Source organism: Apium graveolens, chromosome 3, assembly GCF_009905375.1.
Source record: "Apium graveolens cultivar Ventura chromosome 3, ASM990537v1, whole genome shotgun sequence".
NCBI lineage: Eukaryota > Viridiplantae > Streptophyta > Magnoliopsida > Apiales > Apiaceae > Apium > Apium graveolens.
The window spans coordinates 197291990-197316053 of record NC_133649.1 but is presented as its reverse complement, the minus strand read 5'-3'; the positions used below and the strand labels follow the sequence as shown (position 1 = coordinate 197316053).

Genomic DNA, 24064 nt, shown 5'->3' with positions numbered 1-24064 from the left:
CTTTGCACCCACTCATTTTAATTTATATAAATTATTATTTGAGAATTTTATATAGAACATTATCTTTGTTATAAGTTTTATTTAAAACAAATAAGTTGCTAAGTTTAGCTACTCAAAATAACTAATTCAAACTAATTATCAAATACAGCCTATATTTCTTTTAAAAAATCAAAATATATTAAAAAATTTATTAGTAATATTAATTTAAAAAAGAAAGTAATGACATAATCGAACACTTATTGATTTATATATTAATTATTTAAATATGCATTTTATCAAAACATTGCATAAAATAACACAACTGCCAAATTTTATTTATGTACAATATTAATTAGTAATTCTTTTATAAATTGCATATTTTTAAAATTTTAAAATTTGGGATAACTTTCAAAATAAATGAACTAAAATTCAAAAAAAAAATCAAGCTTGTGTATTTTCTTATTTAACGAAAAATATGCGAATCATATTTATTATTTTATAAAAATTCACATTTAATTTCATATAACATATGTAATATAAATTTCAAGACAAATTATCAATTTAAAACTATCTTAATTTGGACATTTAATATAAAAATTATAAAATAAAATTACATTATTATTTATAAAGCTTATTTACGATAACAATATTGTTGATCCAAAAGACTACATTAGAAGTTCTGGAACATTGATTTTATAACAGCAAAGAATATATAGATTTATTTGCATAGATCTGATTTACAATAACAGTAATGATCTTAAATACAATTATATAAAATAGTTGTAAACATTTAACTACCCTATAATTATCTAAAATTACAATTTTTTTAAAAATCTGTAACTGACAATTTTTAAATTACAGTTATAATTCATCATGGCATTACCATCCATTATATCAAGAATTTGAAAATGAATGTTTAATTAGCAGATAATCATCCTTCCTCATAAACATGGGGTGCTTTGCAAGACAAATACAATGTCCCTGATATAAGTCACCTAATCAGCTTCTCCAAAGAATGATATTATAGCCGAGCAAACTGCAATTAACAGGCAATTATTAAGCCACCTTCCAAGAGCATATTCGGATGATTTTTACAGTGCCTGTGTATTTCACAGAATTGGTAGCCAGAGAGGCAAATTTTAAAAAAGTTGGTCTCCATATTAATTTGTCGTACGATCACATACCCATTCTCTTTGGGCATTCCTATTGTTTCTGTTTCGTCTTTCTTGTTTAATGCATCCTATCTCTTTAAGTATATTATCAGTTGCTATCAACTCCAACTCTTTAAATGGTGTTAACACATCATTTAGCTATTTAATTCCGATGTTATCTTATCACTTCATACAATACCTGAATTACAAAGTAGAGCTTCCTCTAGGTGATGAAACCAACATAATATTAAAAGTAATATCACAGACTATCTTACTTGGGTGCATACCTGGATTCACTTGACCCAAGTTCTTGGTGCAAATTTTGCAACAGGAGGATCACCCATAAGGAGGCCGGAGGAAACCAAATGTTGCAAATTCATTACTTTTCCAATCATTATATAAACAGAAAAAATAAATAACATCTACTTGGCCATTTACTAAGATGGTATAAGAAAAGAAAAACCAAATATAGTTGATTGTTGACACTATAAAGATAGCTAGCTACTTAGTTTGTTTGTGCCATTTCTATTATACAAAAGAGTACATACTCTAATCTACACTTGATTAGTTTTTTATAAATTGGAAAAAGTAGAAGAGACTTCCATAAGAATGATTATGAGTTAAATATGGTAGTAACGTTGAATTACTGTCAAACTTGATCGTATATCAATGATAGGTAACAATTTAGCTAAAGCAATGGCCAAAAAAATTGCAGTTTCTCTTCTGGTTTTTCACTTTGTTACCCTTAGGACATATTTAGAAGACCAAGGCGGTTTCTTGAAAATATCTTAGGCTGCTAGGTGGCTTGTACATATAACGAAAGTTATTGTATTTTTTTTGGCCGTATTGGTGTTACTGGTGGCACCGCAACACTAATACTTTTCCGTAGTGACTGATGAGCACTCATCTTCATGCAAATATGAAATTAACATAATTTATGTATATACATGTTATGCATTATAGTGTACAAATATGTCATGTATATATGCAGGACCTAGGGCGGAGTTATAATGATAAATCAATTTCTGGCCCAAAAAAATAATATAGAGATAGGGGGAATATAAAAAAAGTGAACATACCGACAGACTCTGCCGGACGCAAAAAATTCGGTCCCATGAGTCTCTTGTACTTTACAGCTCAAGCCACCAATTTTTATTTTCCTCTGGATAGGAAGAGTCCACTCTTTAATCTGAACATTGGTATTGATAATTTGTAGGAAAATGATTTTTATCTATTAAATCACTAAAATATTAACCCTTTTTTCTAAAAACCTCAACTGAATAATACAAAAGCATTCATAGAGGTCATACAATTTTTAATTATAAATTCAATTTATAAATACTTAATTATATAAAATAATTAAGGAAGCAGATCTTATAACTTTATGTATATTTTGTGAAAATATATTTATGTATATAATTATCATAATAGTTCATTAGAATAATTGAATTGTATTGCTCATTAGTTGAGTGAAACCCGATGATAATTGCAGATGAGATTGACATTTATGCAGAGCGATCCGCCTGAGTAATACCTCGTGGAGAGATAGAAGTTGATCCGAATTCATTTGTTCTTCATCTGGATTAATTACCAGCGAGGGGATTGCATCTAAGAATTATTTCACCAAAAAATGAGAAAGAGCTTTTGATGACACAGGAGGACGTAACGTAACCAAGATATTTTTCTTCAACAGAGGTTATACTGGCCAAAAATATGGCTTTTGAACATGATTTATTGAATAAATTCTAGCTGTAAAATTAATGAACATCACAATGTGATATCAATGTAAATATTTTGAACTAAACTTCATAAAATATGCAGCTAATCTTGCAAGTAATTAGAAAAGGTAGTCTCCAGCTGAAAACTATAACACCAATATAAACCTAGACTAATTTATGCAACTGCATAACCAATAAGAGTTGTAAGACTTCCTTTATCACTATAAAATTCACTCTAGGGAAACAAACTCTAGGGATTTACCGATATTATCATTTTCACCCATAATATACAATCATTTCAGGGCATTGATATTATTTAAGACCAACCTATCATTTGTACCCATATAATATGATCTGGACAGTAAATAAGATGCTTACCTGATCATATTTCGCAGCAAATATGCTTAAGCTAATCAAGGTCCACAACTTCGGAGGCGCCTGATCCATCTATAATATAAAAAAAGAGAAAAATAATGGATTATACAAATATATGGTTGTCTGATAGTACATGGAAATCAAATAAAAATATGGTTAAATTAGGAAGCGAATACAAAACTTCTGCAAATTATGTCATTTGAAGGAATTATGAAGTAGGAAACTTTGATACACGCAACTATCAAAACTTGAAGTATCAAAATATGATGATATAGTGATTAATCGAGTAACCTCATCTCTCCATTTATATTTAAAATTGAATGATTATAACTGTTGTAACAAAAAGGTTACCAACCTTATAATATATAGAATTAAGAATTTTCGATTACAATATTTGTAACCTTATATTTGTATGGATCAAATATGTCTAGTATCTGCATATGCATACAAATATGTTGATTTTTCGTGTATGATATATTCAAGAACCTTATAAAATCTTACCTTTATTTGTTGAGGAATGGATACTTGACCCATGGAATTTCGCTTCTTTTTGGTTTCTTCCTGTAAACCAAAACAACAAACATATACATGCATTTCAATAATAAGAACATGATACCGAATGAAATAATTACACGATCCATCCATTTCAGGTTCTTTTAGTTAAAATCAAAGTCTGCAACCAACAATTTTGTTCAATGAAGAGGCCATAAAAAATGGCGTAATTTCGGAAAATTGAAAGAATCAAGAAAGGATCGATGTGAAGAAACAAAAATCAAACAAAATAACTGATCAAAATAATTAATTTTACATTAATCATATGAACGCTTACCTATTTTTTCTATTAAGGATCAGTTTACCGAATCAACACCCAAAAGAGAATAGTAATTTCACTTTGTTGTACAGAGATGAGGACTAATCGCTTCCGACTTCAAAACATCAGACTATTTAGAATATTGTAATTTTTTATTTTAAATAACAGAGTAGGTACTAATTGAGATAAGGCATTAGAAGACTTGTTTATTAACAGATAATAGATCGGCGTATTAACTGTTGAATTCTATCACGTCAATAAACTCCAAAGAACGACAATATTGTAATGTTGCAGAAAAGATAAATTATTAAAATCAAAATCAAAATCAAAAATAGAAGGTTGGTGTGGGATAACTGATGTCTTGAATTTCAAATTTGGGTGATGCAAGCATATGTGCTGTGAAATAACACATATCGGAAAAATGACCTTTTTAATAATCCATAAAAATGCAAATAATTATAATCATGCGCTGAGCAATTAACATTATGCTAACATGAAGATAGTTCTGAAATGCTGCAGAATTTTATAGTTTGGTTATTCCACTTGGTTGAGATGGAGTGGGAATACCTGATGGCGACATAGTCTATGTGGAAATCAACTTTGATGAACTATTGTTCTAGCCTTATACATCAAACACGGCTCTATTGAGTAAAAAAACAAAAATAAACGGGCATACACACAAAAAGCACAACTAAACAGAATCAGTGATGATGACTTGCCGGATTATTCATGGACAACAGTTTGAAAGAGAGAACTACTACTGCAAATCATAACGCCGAATTGCAAATTGAAGGCTAGAGACCAGAACAATGAGATGAGCATTTTATTTTAGAAAATCCTGTGATTTTGAATCTCAAATTTTCGTGTACGAGGAAGTATAAGACAGCTTAACAGTATAGTTCTGAAAGACCTGCAGAACATAAGCATATGTGTAAATTCAATCTTCTTGCAAATACAAAAGACTAACACAGTTTTTAGAGAATTTTAAGTTTTCACTACCTTGAAAACATGACAAAAAAAAGTGAATTTCTAGTTTCACTCATCTAACATACCTCAGGTGTTTCGCCGATCAAATTCCAGTTTTCCATCCTTTTTATTGTATCAACATCTTTCTTTTTTTTGTTCTTCATCAAATTCTTCACCTAATGACTGAAGCTCGGTTCTCAAATCTTGCATTCTCTCACGAAGCTCTGAGGTCCAAATAAAACAATTTTAGAAAATTAGAAACAATTTATAGAATTACTTTATATTAAACTAATCTGTTACCACTGGTATTTCTAAAACTTATCTATATATAATTGTGTGTTTATAGTTGAGATTTAAATCATGTTGAATTATAAATGTGGATGATCTATATGTTGAGTGCCTTCAAATTAAGTGTTTAATGTATTAGTTTATATAAAAAAATTTGAAAGGAAAATCTTATTATTTAGTATTTTTAAATGATAATCAAAAGTATTTCATTCTATATGAAAAATCGATTTTTAAAAATCTTCTAACAACAAATTTTCAAATTTTATATCATTAAATTTCTAAAATCATAAGCTATTTTATAATATTTATTTAGTGATTTATGGAAGTGTATTTATTTTTATAGCAATTGTTTTACATAAATTAGTTAATTTTTACTTAGTTGCCCATGCATGCATTTTGCTCCCAAACACAAGTTGAGGGCAAACTTGGAAATTCCAACCCCACTAACTACTACTTTACTAGCCAAATTACTACATTATCCTTGCATGGAAAATGACACAAGCTTGCTTGAGGGTTACTCTTGTCAATTCTCACTTCCACTCACCTTCTAGTCAAATCAAAATCATAAAAATCAAGTACAAGTTGTCATAATCACACTCACTTCACTCCACTCCACCTTCACCTCTCTTCTCCCTCTCCCTCTCTAGGCCCTCTCTCTCTCTCTCTCTCTCTCTCTCTCTCTCGGCCTTCACTCTCGGCCGAAGCCCCCCACCCCCCTTTTTTCTTCTTTTTTCATTCAAGCATCCATCTTCCATTTAAGTAAACTTACTTCCCATATCTTGTTCTTTAATAATCCAAAGAGTTTAGGGTGAAAAATCTATGTTTTGATCTTGCATGGTAGTGTTTTGTTAAACTCAAAGTGAATACCCTTGATTCTTGTGAATCTAAGGATTTCACCATGAGATATATTATCATACGGTTGAGAATGGCTAGACATGAGTGTGTCACACTCATGCAAAAGTTATTTTCACCCTAATCCATTCGTTCATGACTTGTTAGGAGCCGAATGGATGGTGTTCTTGTTTCCTTGTTGATTTTTGTGTGTTTATGTGATAATAGCTTGGTTTTGTAAATAAAAACTTGATAAAACTCTTTGCATGCTAAGTGATCACATTAGTTATGGTTAATGCTAGGGTTGCATGTTGATTTTATAATGAAATTTATATGGAAACCATATTGTTTTTGGCTTGTAAGTTTGAAAGCATGCATGTATAGGTTCAACTCATGATTTTTGAAAGTTCTTGATTATTTGGATTGATTTTTGTTAATAATATCTAATTTCAGTTAAGTTAGAATGTTAATTATGATATGTGCTCCTTGTTATGTGTTTTTGATTCGTATATATATGGAGGATTTAAGTTGTTATTTTCGAAATTGAGATGACTTGTAATTAGTATATTATTTTGACTCTTGCTTTGCTATATTGCACTCTAGGTAAGGATGATCTCCATTAAGCCAATGTTGTGTGTGGGAGTGCTAGTTCAGTAGGTTTCCTTGGTTGAGGTTTAGTTTGGGTTTTGGTTGAAGTTTGGTTTGGTTTGTCAAATGGGAAATCATGGTGGAAAGGGTTACATTAGATTCTGCAGAATTTCAGTTTGGTCCCACGAGGTTTAGAGTGAGATTTAACCTTGTCACTGTAATGCACTTTGAGGCCCAAGTCACCAGCAGCTAGTACTATGGGTATAATTCAGATTTTAGGTGTTTATTAGAGGTTTGTAGGTTATTTGGTTAGGTGCACGAGTGAAAACACTAAATTTGTCCAGCAGGGAACAGTTTTACCGCAACCTAGAAATGGGGAGTTTTGACCATGTCATAGGTAGGCCCTCACTAGGACTTGGTTGGCCCTAGTTAGAGGGAGTGTCTGAGGTATTTTTCCATCCATAGTTCATAGGAATTGAGTTAGAATCATGTGTCACAAGTTAGTGCAAATCAGGACACTTTTCTATCCAGAAAACAGGGGAACATTGGACTTTAAGCTTAGGCCTAAGTAGGCCCAAGCTAGGCCTTTGAGTCACACCAAGTTTGGGAGTTACCTTATGATCAGAAGAGTCTAATGTAGAAGTTTGGGAGGTAAACTTGAGGAGTAAGGGTGTCAATTGTTCTCATAAACCCATTGGTGTCATCCTGAAATCACTATAATGAGCACATTCACTTAACATTTAGTTTTAGAGCACTTATGAGTGAGTCCTAGGTTGACCATCATAATTGTAAGATAATATAAGGTCAGTAGAGTATAGGGCCTAGGTCAGGGTCAATAGGAACTTGATGGTTTAGAAAAGGCACTTCGAGTTTCGAGGTCAATATTAGGAGTTTTGACTAGTTTGGCATAACTAAGTGACTTGAGTAAGTGGAGTGAGATCATCCAAGCTTAGTAATGCAATATAGTGTGTTGATGTATTATTATATATTTAAATATGTTACGTGAGCATATGTGGCTATGTGATCTAGTATGCTTATAAGATACTTGTAAGCATGTATGTGTATATAGGCCTAAGTGCCAATATGCTTACTTTCGGTTTATAAATAGGTTGAGTTGGTGAGAATATATTTTAATGAGGTTATTATTATTTTGTTTAGGCTCTAGTAAACTTGCCATTAAAGTCGAGTAGAGCTCCCAGTTGCTCCCACCTGCCAGTCAAGTCAAGTCTTTCTCAAGACAAGTGTTTTAACCTATCTTTTTGTGTTTACACTACAAGTGTGTTAACCTAGCTTTTATATATGATGCGAGTATTCTAATTCACCTTGATATACATGTATACATGACCCAAGTGGTTTCAAATCTATCTTTCATATTGCATGCAAATGCCATGAACCTTCAAGTATCCATTGCAAGTAGTTTAACTTTACTTGGAGATCGCTATGCAAGTAATTCAAAAGTCATACCATGCTAGTATACCAAAATAATTGTGATGCTTAACCCTGTATAAGTTGTATTTAGTAACCTTATCTTGACACCTAATAGTCAGTTATTCCTCAAAGTTGTTCATATATGCTTCATAACTCCATTCTTATTCTTAAACCATGAGACCCTATTATACTTTAAACTGATACTCACAATCTTTATATTTTAAATACCTATGTCTTATCTGAAACCACTTCATTGAACCTAGTTTGACTTAGTTCCTTTATACTATCCAATAACCCTGTTAAACCGAAATACCAAATCCCTTGTGAATAGAAACTTTGCAATTCCATTCGATAAGTTATCAGTCTAATTGATCATGGCCTTAAAGTTTATTGAACCTATTCCATGTACTTCGAAGTTGATCTAGAACCCTTGATAAAGACGTTCACTGTTTAAGAAATTAACCGTCACTTGGCATCGGTTTTTAAAATAAAAAGTTAAAAGTGGATTTTCAGTCCCAAAGGGGGACAAATGTTTTCTTTAGATAGTGGATCTGGACTGAGACGCAAGTCCTTTCCGCTTTTAAATTATAAGCTTAAAGGTTGCCTAGGGATCCCATTAATATTCTAGAACCTAGCGAGGTTCGGGATTACTTCACGGCTGATCACCGGCTGTAATCCGTAGCGTCATAAAATGGTTTTTGATAAAGAAATGGTTTTTAATTGTTTTGTTACAAATAGATGATGCCATCACCCTGAAAGTTTATCACTTGTTATTATATTATTGGATCTTTCATTTCCAATGTTATCCTTTCATTTTTGTTTATGTATTATATAGCACTTGTTGATCATTTGGCTCACTACTTGCTTTCACCCTGATATTTCAGTTAGCAGATATGGTTAGATTCAAGCAGACCGCGTGTAAGACTTGTGATGTCGATTCGTATGTTCGAGCTCAGGTACATTAGTGATCGTTTTGTGTGAGGACTCGATATTGAAATCAGGTTGTAATAGTTAATAGTATTGGGCTGTTCCAAACCCTAAATTGTAAGATCTTGGTTTCGGTGTATATATTTTCATTTGTTAACTATTGTAATTATTCGTATAATTTTCTTTTGTTAAAGTTGGGGTGTGACAGGTTTTGGTATCAGAGCTACGGTTTAGAGTCCCTGGACAGCCCAAATAGATTATAGAAGATATACATAGGTTATAGAATATTATGTGAGAGTGTGAGTATAGGTTAGGCGAATCCATTGTTTATAATTCTCTTATATATATTTATGCACTGTTTGGCAGCAAAGGGCGCATTATTCATCATCCTCTGAACCGTTTAACACAATTGCTTTCTCCGTGTATGCTGAGTTGAGGCGTGAGTTCGACAGGCTTCAGGGCAAGTACGATCGACTGCTAGAGTGATTGAAGAACGTGTATCCAGATAGCTGAAATCATGGAGGAAAGCCTAAGGAGCAGATGACTGCGAGACTTGAGACTTTGGTTCAGTACGTTAACACTAAGCTTGATGAGATGCCATCGCACCGAGACCGTACCATCCAGTATACTATCCAGATGATTGTGGATGAGCTCCTGAGTATTATAAAGACGCTTCGTGAAGAGAAGACTATCGGACCACGTTCTGATGGAGTGGAGCCTTAGTTCTTTCCATTATCCACTTTTCATGACGTTGTGTTGTTGGATTTTGTAGAAATCTTGTTTGTTAGGTCACACACACTGTAGAGGGGGTGAATACAGTGTAAAGTACAATCAAATCAAACTTTAATATCTCAAATAACAGAAAACAAACTTTATTGAAATAATAAACTCTGTTACAGTATGGAACTGTTACCTCTCAGTGATGAATAATTATCACGAGAGCTGCTAGGGTTACAATGAATAATCTTCTCGAATATGATAACACTTATAGTGTAAACCCTATGTCTATGTTTATATACTACACAGTTACAAGATAATCGCTAATTGATATGAAATATAATTCTGCTTCCTAAAATATATCAATCAGATATCTTTTCTTCCAAGTATTCTATTCTTCATAAAACTCCTTCTTCATGCATATCTCTTCTTATGTTTATCTCGATCTTCTTTCCTTTAATCAGCTACTGTCCTTATCTGAACATCCTTCAGCACTTAAGTCCCGATCTCCATCTTCTGATGATTATCTCCTGATAATATAAGTACTGATATCCTTAAGTCCTGACTTCCAGTAAGTAATGATTTATCCTGTTTAAGTAAGATCTGAAAACTAAACATAAATCATATTATCCATGACATTATCAAATATATCTAACAATCTCCCCCAACTTATAAATTAGCATAATATACAAGTTTAATAGATATTTGATGATGTCAAAAACATTTAAGTACAAATGCATGAGAATTAGACTAGATAACTACAACTTACAGTCCTTAAAGCTTTACCAATATTTAAATTCTGATAACAGCTTCAGTCTGTACAAATATCAGAATTTAAGCAGTTGTAGATCTTGACTTGGCTTCATCTTCTGATCTCTCTGATGTCAGGAGTTGTTCTGAGATAGTTCTTCAACAAACATCTCTCAGCATATCTAAGTTCATCAATCTTTCTCCTTTTAGCATCTTTAAGCTCTGCATTATCTTCACCAATTTGAAAGATTGCAGCCCTGAGATCATTAATCTTTGCTTTTCTTATATCCTGATCCAGTCTGATCAAATAAGCTTTATCAGACTCAAGATTGAATTCCACAGCCCTGTAACCCAGAAAGGTAGTTATAATTTTAGCAGTGTTGGGCTTCATTTCAACTATATCACCCTTGTGATCTCTGTACTTTGGAACATATGTGCTGTCAAACTTAACAGAATAAAGCCTTTTCTGTCTCTGAATCTGATCCTTCAAATAGTTTGCAGCACTTCCTGTCAATCTGTCATCCACTTGAAGTAAGAATAGTACATGCTCCAATTCTTCAAAATACTTCAATGGAATGGCACTTTGCCTTATATGATAAACCCTACCATCTGTCATGAAGTACAACAAGATGTGTTCTTTCAAGTAGGTATGGTAAACTATTTGTACAGATTCCAGTTGATTCAATCTCTCGGGAGTTGCTCCAAAACCTGGTTCACTCAAGGAAGTTGGATCATTGGTAGTGTTCTATATTCTTCTTTCATCAGCACTTCCCAATCCAGTTTTATCTCTTGCTTCCTTCCCAGTAACTACTCTTGCTTCAAAACCACTTGCAGCAGTCTTCAAAGGTTGAGTCTGTTTTGCTTTAGTGAATCCTGGTAGGAGTGTATTTGATCTATCTTCTGACATCAAGTTAACTTGAGCTATGTCAGAGGTTACTTGTTTCTTTGGAATATCAGAACTTACTGTCTCTTGACTCTGAACAACTTGAGCCATGTCAGAGGTTGTTTTAAGAACTTTTCTTGAAGTCAGAGCAAGATCATCCTTTTCATCAGTGATTTCTTCATTCTCAGGAGGCACATAAACCTTGATAGGTTCACCAACCTTTTCTTTACCCTTGGATCTTGGATCTATCTGCGGTTGTGATTTAGCCAATGTTGCTTCAGTATTTGTCCTTTCTTTTATCACAATGCCTTTGAGTTTTGGAAGTGTCTTTTACCAGAAGCTTAAGATTTAGATGTGACTTTCTCTGATTTAAGTCTGGCTTCTTCTTCCATTAAACTCTCCAAGTCCATTCCTGGATTTTCCTGAAGAAATAACTGTTTTGACATTTCTTCATCAAGATCTAAAAGTTCATCAGAACTTATCCTTTTACCAGTAGCAGAACTAATTCTTTTCCCAGTATCAGAACTTGTCCTGTGACTTGTGATTTCAGCTTTTCTTGATGAGAAACCTCTACCTTGACTATGACCTCTACCCATTCCATAGTTTCCTTGATCATCCTTTTCATTATCCTTCCCTTTCAGTGTCTTGTCAGTCTTGTATTTGGACTTAATTACTTTCTCTCCCTTTTTGGCATCAGCAGGTAGTAGAAGAGAGACAAGTAATTCCACCGAGGCTTGGATTTCAGTAAGTTGAGATTGCTGAGAAGCTTGATTTTTCAGAATATCATCAATCTGAGCTTGTTGTGTCTCTTGAGTCTTCTCAATATAAGCAATCCTGTCAAAGGTAGGTTGGAAGAACTTTTTCTTGTCAATTTTCAGAGTTTGTTCCTGTTTGATGAATTCTTCCTGAATCTTGTGTAGCTCTGCATGAGTAGTTGAATGGAGACCTTGTAGATGTTTAGTACTCAATGCAGTGACTCTAAGCTGGGTTTTGAAATCATCAGAATTTAACATTTCATCAGCTTTTATTAAGTGCTCAGCAAGATGCTTTGCATTTGGAACACAGGTAACTGAGTTCCATTCCTTAGTCCACTCCTGTCCTGCAGGAGTTTCACTCCAAGGTACTGGTGCTTCTCTGGTAACAAACTTCTTAACAAGTTCAGATTTAAGAACAGTTTGTTGAGGAGCATGTCCTGAAGGACCTGCTTCAACAGCATCTGCACTTGGAGCAGCATCACCAGTATCTCCAGCATTTGCAGCATCAGAACTTACAGAATCAGAATCTTCTGATAAAACAACAGTGTGAGTAGCAATGGAGGCTTCAGCATCCTCTAATTGTTGATCTGGTTCTAAGTTCTGATCAACAGCCATATCCTGATGCTCACCTATATTCTGATCATCAGCATCTAGATGCAGAGAAGGTGTAGTAGATAATTCTGGAGTTTGAGCAGCATCAGTAACAAGTGTTGTTGATGGATAAGTTGTTGTTGGAGCTTCTAAGAGAATTACTTCAGGCACAACCAAGGTCTGGATTTCAATATCAGCACTTGTGCCTGTACTAACAGGAGATACAGACTTTCGAACAGGAGACACAGATGGTGTGTTGGCCTTTTTAGGAACAGCTTCCTGAGATGGAGTTGATGTAGAAGAAGTGACTTTAGCAGATTCCTTTTCTTGTGAGATCAGAGATTCCTGATCTCCTTCCTTAGCTGTTGTTTCTTCATCATCTGAAACTGGCCTTTTTGCCCTCTGTTTCTTGTATCTCTTTATAGATATGGATTCCTTGGGAGTTTCAGGAACAGTCATTCGTCTAAGCCTCTTGAGAAGCCTAGAACTCCCAATTCCAGAACCCTTCTGAGAAGTCACTTTCTCAGCTTCTTTGACAACAGGTTCTGATGTAGAAACCTGTTCCTCACTGTCTGACTCATCTCTTAAAGCAATCCTCCTTCTCTTTTAAGGTGGTTGAGGAAGAGTCTTTATCCTCTTTGGCTTGGAAGATGAAGGCTTCACAGTAGGTGCTGAGGATGAGGGTTGAACTGGCTGTGAAGTGGAGAGATAGGATTTGATATATTGCTTGAAGGTTGGTTGAGTAGTATGAGTGGTATGTTCTGATGGTTGTTGTGGTGTTTGGGAGGTGGTTGTTGGTTGGACATCAGGATAAACAGATATATAGGAATCAGGGTCAGCATTTACTAAGATCTATTTTACAGACTGAGGAATCTGTAAAGGTCTAACCACTGGTTTCTTAGTGTCAGCATTTACCAGGTCATTAAAGTAACGTTTTGCAACTTTGAAAGGTGGAGTTAAGGTACTGGTTAGTCGAGGTTCATCAGTACAAAAAGTATATATAAGTTGACAAAATCTAGCAAAGTAGACAACATTCCTATCCTCTGTTATCCTATCCCCAATAAAACCTATTATAGCCTTTGCAAAATCAAAATGAGTTTGGTTTATAATGGCATACCCGATATGCTGACTCATTATGGGGATGGCATCAAAATTCGAACACTTGTTCCCAAAAGCTTTAGTGATGCAGTCGAAGAAGAAACTCCATTCCCTTCTGATATGAGCCCGTTTCAACTACCCAAGCTTTGCCAAACTCTGTTCATACCCCAAACTGGCCATTAACTCCTGAAGAGTTGATTCATCTGGAATTGAAAAAGTACATCCTTCTGGGAGATGTAGAGCCTTGCGTATTGTACCAGGAGTGACTGTATAAGGAGAATCACCCACTTTGAAAACAATACTAGGAGTACCATTTTGACCACCATTATCAAAGTTTCCAGTCCTCCAAAGTGTCAGAACTTGTTGGCTTGAGAATACTGAAGGTTGGGTCAATGCATACCCGATTTCACTGTGTGCAAGAAGATCTTGCACAAAATGCAATTCAGACGGAGCTTCAGCATTATCAAGAATTGCAGCATAGTTGTTTGGAACAAATTTAGCTCCATCAATGATTAAATCCTTAGGTGCCATGAAATTAATCGAGATGTATAAGTGCCTGTTAGGTGTTTGATAGAATGTCTATATGAAAAACCAACGTTAGAAGAAGAAAGAGAGTAAAAACAAATAGAGAGAAAAAGTATGAAAGGAAATAAAAGATTAAAAAATCCTCTCTCTGTCTTACTTATACTTTTAAAGAAAAAAAATGTAACCGTTGGACACCTGTCAGACATACAGTAAAAACGAATATTTAATGGGCACGAGAAAACAGTAATCATTACTTACCCACTTGCAGTTTTTCAAGGAAAAAACCGTTCCACTTACCCAGTTATTCCATTAATCAAGGTGAAACAGTTTTAATTCAAAATTGAAACTGTTCCCACTTATTTAATTATTTTTCACTGCAACATCAAGATTCAAAAAAAAATTCGAGTGAAAATGACCATAATAAATCAGATGAACAAGTACTGATAAAATAAAATCAGAACTTAAGTTAAAACAGAATTTATATGGTCATCAGAATATGTATCAGGATTTATCAATGCATTACAAAATATCTCAGAGACAGGATCTTGAAACAAAAACAAATTTCATTAATATATCAAGAGAATACATTCATGAAATTTAAATTACATCAGAACTTGTACAAGATTTCCCTAAGCTGCTAAACCTAACGTCAACAGCCTTTGTCCTAGCTCAAGAAGCAGGGCAAGGCTGATGATGAAGAAAAACAGGAAGAAGAAAATAAATCATTTCTTCTTCCTACTCTCTACAAACAGAATAGCGAGTCATATGATTCGCTCTTACTGGCGGAGAGCTTCCAGCCTTTCCTCCTCCAATCGCTCCAGATGGCGATGGTAATCCATGTAGAAGAACAGGAGATGGGTGAGTACCTCCTGGGGAACGGAGTCTCATATCTCATCAGGAATGGAAGTAACGTGCCATTCCTGCTGCCAATCGGCACAGCTCAGCTCCATGTTGAATGTTTCGTAGTTCAAAAACATATTGTAATTGACCATGGTATTTTTGATATAAGGATTATGAAGGTGAGTTTGTGATAAAAGATTTGATGGGAAGGCTGATGTGAAGTGGTTGCTTATATAGGAAAGAGAATGCCAGGAGACGCAAAAAAATTTAATGCTGACAGGTAGAATTAATTCTACCTCGTCTCCCCAGACTTGGAAAAAGAAAAACATTCATTGGAAAGGGAAAACATGGTTTAATACGCACAAGAAACAAGTAAAAGTTGACTGCTCATGTACGAGTACCACTATCCCTAAATATAGTGACTGTTAATCTTCCACTTCAACATATTCACGTTTGAACTGAGACTGTTTCCAAATTTTATCCACAAATAAGTCAAGTAAAGAATCAGACGTTAATATCTGAACTTAGACTTATATCAGAACTTAACGGTCATCAGAACATAATTTCTTAACTCGAAAAATGAATGCCTATCTTAGTAAGTCCTCACACAAATTCTGATTTATATTCTTCAGAACATAATCATCAGAACATGCAATAAGAACTTGTCCTCAGAATTTGTGCAATGTGACACAATGACTGTTCATCTAAAACAACATAGATCACCACAGTGATTTTCATCATTCATATGGAGTGTTTAGTGTGTGCATTAAGCTAAATATCAGACAAGGAGAAAAGTCTGATTCACTTCAGTACATCTTAGAAATAAGGCATAACTAAAACTTTGCTAAAGAGCTGTCATTATTCTGAAACCTACTGTTGAATGAGTTCATGCTTGAGTCCACCTCAACTATTTGTGCTAATTTTGTGCATCTTTTTAAATTTCATTTTATAGTGGCTTCTCAGTGTAAGTGAGTCACGACTGCTTATCAGAATTTATGCTATTATCAGAGTATTTCTCCAGTAATCATAGAGTGTGAAAAGTCACCAAGAAAATATTTCGCTTTTCTAATGCATATTTACTTAATACCAACCATGCACTTGGGTCGTCCCTTCCATATTTTTACTCTAGATCTCAAAGGAGTACCTGAATTTTAATCCTTGATTCTTTTGCTTTTTCTTTTGACAAGTGAGGTTTATCAGCACTTAGTACATTCAACAGATTTACTAGCATCAGAACTTAACAGATGAGAAGCAATATTCTAGTTTGTGACTTAGTAATAAGATAGACAAAGTAAACTCAACTAAGCTCAATTATCAGAATTTGCTTGGGTCAATAGATTTCCACAGAAATAATTACTTCTTACATGGGATCCCATATTTATTGAAGACTACTAGGTCAGCATCTAGCACAGTTATCCTCATAGGATTGAATAGTTACCTAAACAGACATATCACTATCAGAGTTTAGAAACATATATCAGACAACAGTCAGTACTTAGACACATTTTTCAATTAAGCACAGAATACACAAAGAGATTAAATTTTGTAAATACTGATCATAAAGTCTGATGCATCAGAACAAAATTAAGCAGATTTAGAGAAAGAACCTGAAACCATTCCAAGTTCATTTACCAATCTTGTAAAAGTAGCTTCACACAATGGTTTTGTGAAGATATCTGCTCACTGTACCTTCATCCACATGTTCCCTGATGAAGTGGTTTTTGATGCTGATGTGCTTCGTCATAGAGTATTGAACTGGATTACCTTTCATAGCAATAACACTTTGATTATCACAGTAAATAGGGATTTTGAAATATGTTAACCCATAATCCAGTAACTGATTCTTCATCCAAAGAATCTGTGCACAACAGCTTCCTGCAGCAATATATTCTGCTTCTGCAGTTGATGTGGAAATTGACTTTTGTTTCTTGCTAAACCAAGAAACCAATCTGCCTCCAAGAAATTGGCAGCTTTCACTTGTGCTTTTCCTGTCAATTTTGCAACCTGCAAAATCTGCATCTGAGTAACCTATTAGTTTAAAATCTGATTCTCTGGGATACCACAATCCCAGATCAGCTGTGCCCTTAAGATACTTGAAAATTCTTTTCACAGCTGTTAAGTGAGGTTCTCTTGGATCTGCTTGAAATCTTGCATAAAGACAGGTAGCATACATGATATCAGGTCTACTAGCAGTTAGATAGAGTAGAGAGCCAATCATACCTCTGTAATCAGTAATATCTACTGATTTACCAGTATCCTTTTCCAGTTTTGTTGCAGTGGCCACGGGAGTGGATGCACTTGAACAATCTTGCATTCCAAATTTCTTCAGCAAGTTTCTGGTGTACTTAGTTTGACAAATAAAAGTGCCTTCTTCATTCTGCTTGACTTGAAGGCCCAGAAAATAGCTAAGTTCCCCCATCATAATCATCTGATACCTTGACTGCATCAGTTTGGCAAATTTCTTACAAAGTCTGTCATTTGTAGACCCAAAAATGATATCATCAACATAAATCTGGACCAAAAGTAAGTCCTTTCCATGGTTGAGGTAGAACAGTGTTTTGTCTATAGTTCCTCTGTTAAATCCACTTTCCAGAAGAAACTGAGTTAAGGTCTCATACCATGCTCTAGGAGCTTGCTTAAGTCCATAAAGTGCTTTATCAAGCCTGTAGACATAATCTGGATGTTTGGAATCTACAAAGCCTGGAGGCTGTTCAACATATACTTCCTCCTCCAATTCTCCATTGAGAAAAGCACTTTTCACATCCATTTGAAAGACAGTAAACTTTTTGTGAGCAGCATAAGCCAAAAATATCCTTATGGCTTCTAACCTAGCAACTAGTGCAAATATTTCATCATAATCAATTCCCTCATGTTGAGAATATCCTTTTGCAACCAGCCTTGCCTTATTCCTTGTAATTATGCCATCACTGTCAGTTTTGTTTCTGAATACCCACTTTGTACCAACAACAGATCTATTCTTTGGTCTTGGCACTAGGGTCCAGACTTTGTTTCTTTCAAATTCATTTAACTCTTCCTGCATTGCTTGCACCCAATCAGCATCTTGAAGAGCTTCTTCCACTTTCTTTGGCTCAGTCTGAGAGAGAAAAGAATTGAAAAGACATTCGTTTGAAGTACATGTTCTAGTTCTGACACCTGCATCAGGATTTCCAATTATCAAATCAGGTGTATGTGATTTAGTCCACTTCCTTACAGATGGAAGGTTTTCGCTAGAACTGGATGCTCCCCCATGATCCATGCTCTCTTTAATTTCATTTTCTGATGCTCCCCCTGAAACTATGCTCTCTGAGTTGGATTCTTCAGAATTTAGATTTTCAGAACTATCAGAACTTGGCTTATCAGAACTTGACAGATCAGAACTTGAAGAGCTAGATGTATGTTCTGATGCTTCTTGAGATGTGGTATGTTCTTGAGTATGCTCCCCCTGTATAGGTGCATCTTCCTTTGCCGTAGTCACCACAGTTTCAATAACATCAGAGTTTACAGTATCAGGACTTAGACTGTCAGGATTTTCGGTATCAGAATTTGAGTCTTCATTTTCAAATCTCAGCTGATCATGGTCAATAAAATCTTCAAGACCAGTAATCTTCTTGTCATCAAAAGAGACATTGATAGATTCCATGACCACTCTTGTTGTCAAATTATAGATTCTGAAGGCTTTTGTGGAAAGTGGATATCCAACAAAGATTCCTTCATCACCTTTTAGATCAAATTTGGATAGCTATTCAGGATGAGTCTTGAGAACAAAACACTTGCATCCAAATACATGAAAGTACTTTAGATTTGGATTCTTTTTCTTCACCATCTCATATGGTGTTTTTTCTTGCTTGTTTTTGAGTAAAACAAGCAGTCTGCACAGCTTCAGCCCAGAAATATGTTGGAAGCTTTGCTTCTTCAAGCATTGTACGTGCAGCTTCAATGAGAGTTCTATTCTTCCTTTCAACAACTCCATTTTGCTGTGGAGTTCCAGGAGCAAAACATTCCTGCTTAATTCCATGGTTTTTGTAGAACTCTTCCATTATCAAATTCTTGAACTCAGTGCCATTATCACTCCTTATGATTTTCGCAGAATCTTTGACCAATTTATCCAGATGTTTGACATGATCAATCAAGATAGATGCAGTTTCACTTTTTGTGTGCAAGAAATACACCCATGTGTATCTGCTGAGCTCATCCACTATGACCAATGCATATTTCTTCTTTGCAATAGACATGACATTCATTGGACCAAATAGATCAACATATAGTAGATGATAAGGCTCAAGAATTAATGATTCAGTCTTGCTCTTAAATGAAGATTTTCTTTGTTTGGCCTTCTAACAAGAATCACACAGGCCATCAGGAGCAAATACTGACTTTGGCAGTCCTCTCACAAGATCTTTCTTGACCAGTTCATTTATATTGCTGAAATTTAAATGAGAGAGTTTCTTGTGCCAATTCCAGCTTTCTTCAATTGATGCTCTACTCATCAGACAGATTGCAGAACCATCAGTACTTGTTAAAAGCTTAGCTTCATAAATGTTACCACACCTGTATCCTTTCAGAACAACTTTGCCTTTAGTTTTACTCACAACTTCACAGTTTTCTTCAAAGAAATCAACATGATAACCTCTGTCACAGATTTGACTTATACTCAGCAGATTGTGTTTAAGTCCTGAGACCAGAGCTACTTTTTTAATGATGACATTCCCAAGATTGATATTGCCATATCCCAATGTTTTTCCAATGTTGCCATCTCCATAAGAAACACTTGGGCTAGCTTTCTCCACAAAGTCTGATAGCAGGGCCTTATTTCCAGTCATATGTCCTGAACATCCATTGTCCAGAACTAGAATATTTTTCCTGTTGCCCTGCAATCACAAAGACCACTAATGATTAGTTTTAAGGACCCAGACTTGCTTGGATCCTTTGGCCTTATCAAGTTTGTTAACATTTGCAGCGGATTTAGCATCAGAGTTTATGTTAACATTATTCTTATCAGAAATTACACTGTTAGACTTTGAATCAGAATTTACACTAGAAGGAACAATGGAAACTTTCTTCAAAGAAGGTTTTATTTGATAATAATCATAGTACAAACTATGATATTCCTTACAAGTATAAATGGAATGCCATAAACTACCACAATGAAAACAAGGATTTTGTGGTTTATATCTAACAGACTGACTCTTAACTCCTGATTTTGAAGGTAAGGAGTTTATGTTCTTATTATTCCTGCAAAAAGAAGACAGATGGTTAGAACTTCCACAGTTATGACACGTTTTCCTAGGAGCATCAAGAACAGGCTTATAATCATTGCTTTTATTCACACCTTCCTTTCCATTCCTATTTTTCCTAGGTGATTTTACCTTGTTTGCATTCTTAACATCTTTCAGCTTATGCTTAAGCTGCTTCTTAGTCATTAAGCCTATGTTTACTTCAGCTGTCTTTTCATGTTTTAGTTTGTCAGAAGTTAATTCCACTTTAACTTCTGATTTCTCATTATCAGACTTTACAGTTACAAACTTAACAGGTTTTAACTTTGGCTTTTGCTTAACAACAACATGCTTAATTTCTACAGTTCCTTTATCATTCTTATCCTCTCCATAACCTAAGCCCTCTTTCCAATTTTCACTACTTAGCAAATTTTGAGTTGTTCTGCCAGAGTTAGTCCAAGTCCTGATAATCTCTCTTTCCTTTTCTAACTCAGTTTTTAGAGATTCATTCATTTTTAGCACTTCATCCCTAACATAAAAAGCATCATCTCTATCCTTCTGAGTTTGATGGAACATAACTAACTCCTTTTCTAAGAAATCATTTCTTTTCTTAAAAGCAAGATTTTCAGAAGTTAATCTTTCACATGTTAAAGTTTAATCTCTATAACTAACAAACATGGTTTTAAGATATCTTCTCAACTCATTAATATCATCAGTATGAAAAGCATAAGTAGACTGAGGTACCTTTGTTTCAGCAGCTTCAGAACTGCTCTCAGCACTTTCTTTATCAGCATTTGCCATCAAAGCATAATTCTCCTCACTTTCAGAGTCTGAGGTGTCTGTCCAGCTTTTCTTTTTTGTGACAAGAGCCTTGCCTTTGTCACCCTTCACTTTCTTGCAATCAGGAGATATGTGGCCTTTCTCACCACAGTTATAGCATTTGACATTGGTATAATCTCCTCTATCAGACTTTCCTCCTCTGCCCTCAGATCTTCTGAAATTCTTCTTATCAGAACTTGTGCCTTTCCTGGAAAACTTCTTTCCCTTCCTGAACTTTCTGTATGCAATCTTTGTGATCCCTTTCACCATAAGAGCACACAACTTCATCATCTCCTCATCAGCATCAGTCTCAGACAAGCTTTCAGAATCTGAGTCATCATTACTTTCAAAACTTGATGACTCAGTATCATACTTTGTGAAAAGAGCTTTACCCTTGTCTTTCCTTGAGGTAGCTGCCTTGGGGGATTCTTCTTCAGCCTTAAGAGCAACTGTCCTTGACTTTCCTCCTTTCCTCTTGCTTCTTTGTTCCATCTCAAGTTCATGAGTCTTGAGCATTCCATAAATTTCATCAAGAGTTGTTTCATCAAGATTGTAGTTGTCTCTTATTGTTGTTACCTTCAAATCCCAGCATTCAGAAAGAGCTAACAGGAATTTAAGGTTTGAATCTTCAAGATCATACTCCTTATCAACCAATGATAAATCATTCAAGAGTTTGACAAATCTATCATATAAATCAGTCAATGACTCATTAGCCTTTGAGTCAAAGTGTTCATACTCTTGAGTGAGTATTGTCTTCCTGTTCTTCTTAATTGTATCAGTTCCCTGACACCTTGTTTTCAGAGCATCCCATATCTCTTTAGCAGTCTTGCAGTTAATTACCCTGTTTGACATTACATTATCAATGGCACTATGCAGTAAGTGTCGTACCTTAGTATCCTTAACAATTGATGCGATATCTTCAGCAGTATAATCACTCTTCTCCTTTGGTACGGTCTTTGCTGCTTCACCTGCAACTGCAACAGCGAGCTTGGTTGGTTTGTGAGGTCCTTCCTTGATTCTATCAAGATATTCTGAATCTGTTGCTTCCAGGAACATGGTCATCCTCACCTTCCATATGGGATATTCAGATGGTCTCAGTATGGGAACTCTGATGGTCTCATACCGACTTTGAATTTGTGTCTTTGGTGGTTCTTCAGTTTTGGTAGGCTTAGTTGGAGTTTCTGTGTCAGACATGATTGTGTTTGGATCTTAAACTGTATGTGCGTTAACAGATCGGCTCCGATACCACTTTTTAGGTCACACACACTGTAGAGGGGGTGAATACAGTGTAAAGTACAATCAAATTGAACATTAATATCTCAAGTAACAGAAAACAAACTTTATTGAAACAATAAACTCTGTTACAGTATGGAACTATTACCTCTCAGTGATGAATAATTATCACGAGAGCTGCTAGGGTTACAATGAATAATCTTCTCGAATATGATAACACTTATAGTGTAAACCCTATGTCTGTGTTTAGATACTACACAGTTACAAGATAATCACTAATTGATATGGAATATAATTCCGCTTCCTAAAATATATCAATCAGATATCTTTTCTTCCAAGTATTCTATTCTTCATAGAACTCCTTCTTCATGCATATCTCTTCTTATGTTTATCTCGATCTTCTTTCCTTTAATCAGCTACTATCCTTATCTGAACATCCTTCAGCACTTAAGTCTTGATCTCCATCTTCTGATGATTATCTCCTGATAATATAAGTACTGATATCCTTAAGTCCTGACTTCCAGTAAGTACTGATTTATCCTGTTTAAGTAAGATCTGAAAACTAAACATAAATCATATTAGCCATGACATTATCAAATATATCTAACATTGTTGTTTTCCTTTAAATTAAGAATGTTATCCCTAGATTCAGACTTTATTTTGATCTTGATGTACCTTGACCTAAATTTCGATAAGTATGCATTATCGTTCTATTTGCTTTCAATTGTTCTTACGCCTTATATGCATCACTCTTATTGTTTAATTTGAAACCCGATCGTATACGCGAATATAATGACTTGTGACACCCTAACCTTGAACTATCTGCATTGTTCATACCTATTTTGATATAACTTTCATTTCAGGATCATGCCACCTAAAAAGAAGAACCCGACAACAACTTCTACCACATATCCTAATATTCTTTGATTGTTGGAAACCTTACAACAGCAAACAAATGCTATAGATCAACAACGAATAACTCTTCAACAACAATTTGAAAACCAAGATAACTGTGAACCAAACCAACCACCTGATCCACCAGTACCACCTCGACAAGTTGTCACTTTCAAAGCTTTTCAGAATGTGAATCCACCTGCATTTCATGATACCACTGATCCAGTAATAGCTAACACATGGATTAAGGAAATGGAAAGAGCTTTTGAATTGGTTCAGCTAGGAGAAGATCAGAAGATGCCATATGCTACTTACTTTTTAAAAGGTGGAGTCATCTATTGGTGGGATTCAGTGAAAGCTATGGAGGCAAATCAACCGGTTTCTTGGGAAAGGTTTAAGAAGTTGTTTCTAGAAAAGTATTACCCTAAGTTCATGCAGAATCAGATGGAGCTTAAATTTCTTGAATTGAAGCAAGGAAGTATGTATGTATTGGAGTACGAGAAGAAGTTTACGGAGCTGTTAAGATTTGTGACAAAGTATGTGAACACTGAGGGGGAAAAAGAAAAGAGGTTCCAACAAGGATTAAAGCCTTGGATCAGAGATAGAGTGGCCATGTTTGAGCTTGATACTTATGCTGGAGTAGTACAGAAAGCTGCTCTGATTGAGAGTAATGAGATGCAGTCA

The 24064-nt window shown here is 34.8% G+C and overlaps 1 protein-coding gene across 20 annotated transcripts; it reads right to left on the bottom strand.

Annotated features, from left to right (window-relative positions):
* Positions 1–690: 690 nt before the first annotated feature.
* LOC141713022 (uncharacterized) lies at positions 691–5218 on the bottom strand. Of its 20 annotated transcripts, none has more exons than XR_012571767.1 (7): positions 5087–5218; positions 4750–4944; positions 3725–3780; positions 2665–3295; positions 2210–2319; positions 1418–1439; positions 691–1015 (listed from the first exon to the last, which is right to left on the bottom strand). XR_012571767.1 is itself a non-coding variant. In XM_074516212.1 (6 exons), the coding sequence occupies exons 1-5, from the start codon at positions 5162–5164 to the stop codon at positions 1424–1426; spliced, it is 333 nt and encodes a 110-aa protein (XP_074372313.1). In that variant the 5' UTR covers positions 5165–5218; the 3' UTR covers positions 691–1015; positions 1418–1423. The 20 variants fall into 20 exon arrangements, 7 of the variants coding, with proteins under 7 accessions (XP_074372313.1, XP_074372311.1, XP_074372315.1 ...); XR_012571768.1 differs by having other exon boundaries at positions 2210–2292; XR_012571764.1 differs by having other exon boundaries at positions 2210–3295.
* Between the last annotated feature and the right edge of the window lie 18846 nt (positions 5219–24064).

Bases quoted from the DNA above. Each gene is read 5' to 3' on its own strand.
- LOC141713022 (XM_074516209.1), bottom strand. From the start codon at position 5,164: ATGAAGAACAAAAAAAAGAAAGATGTTGATACAATAAAAAGGATGGAA. The intron at 3,785-5,086 runs GTATGTTAGATG...TTTGGTTTACAG, and splicing joins TGATCGGCGAAACACCTGAG to GAAGAAACCAAAAAGAAGCG. The intron at 3,296-3,724 runs GTAAGATTTTAT...TTTATATTATAG, and splicing joins CCATTCCTCAACAAATAAAG to ATGGATCAGGCGCCTCCGAA.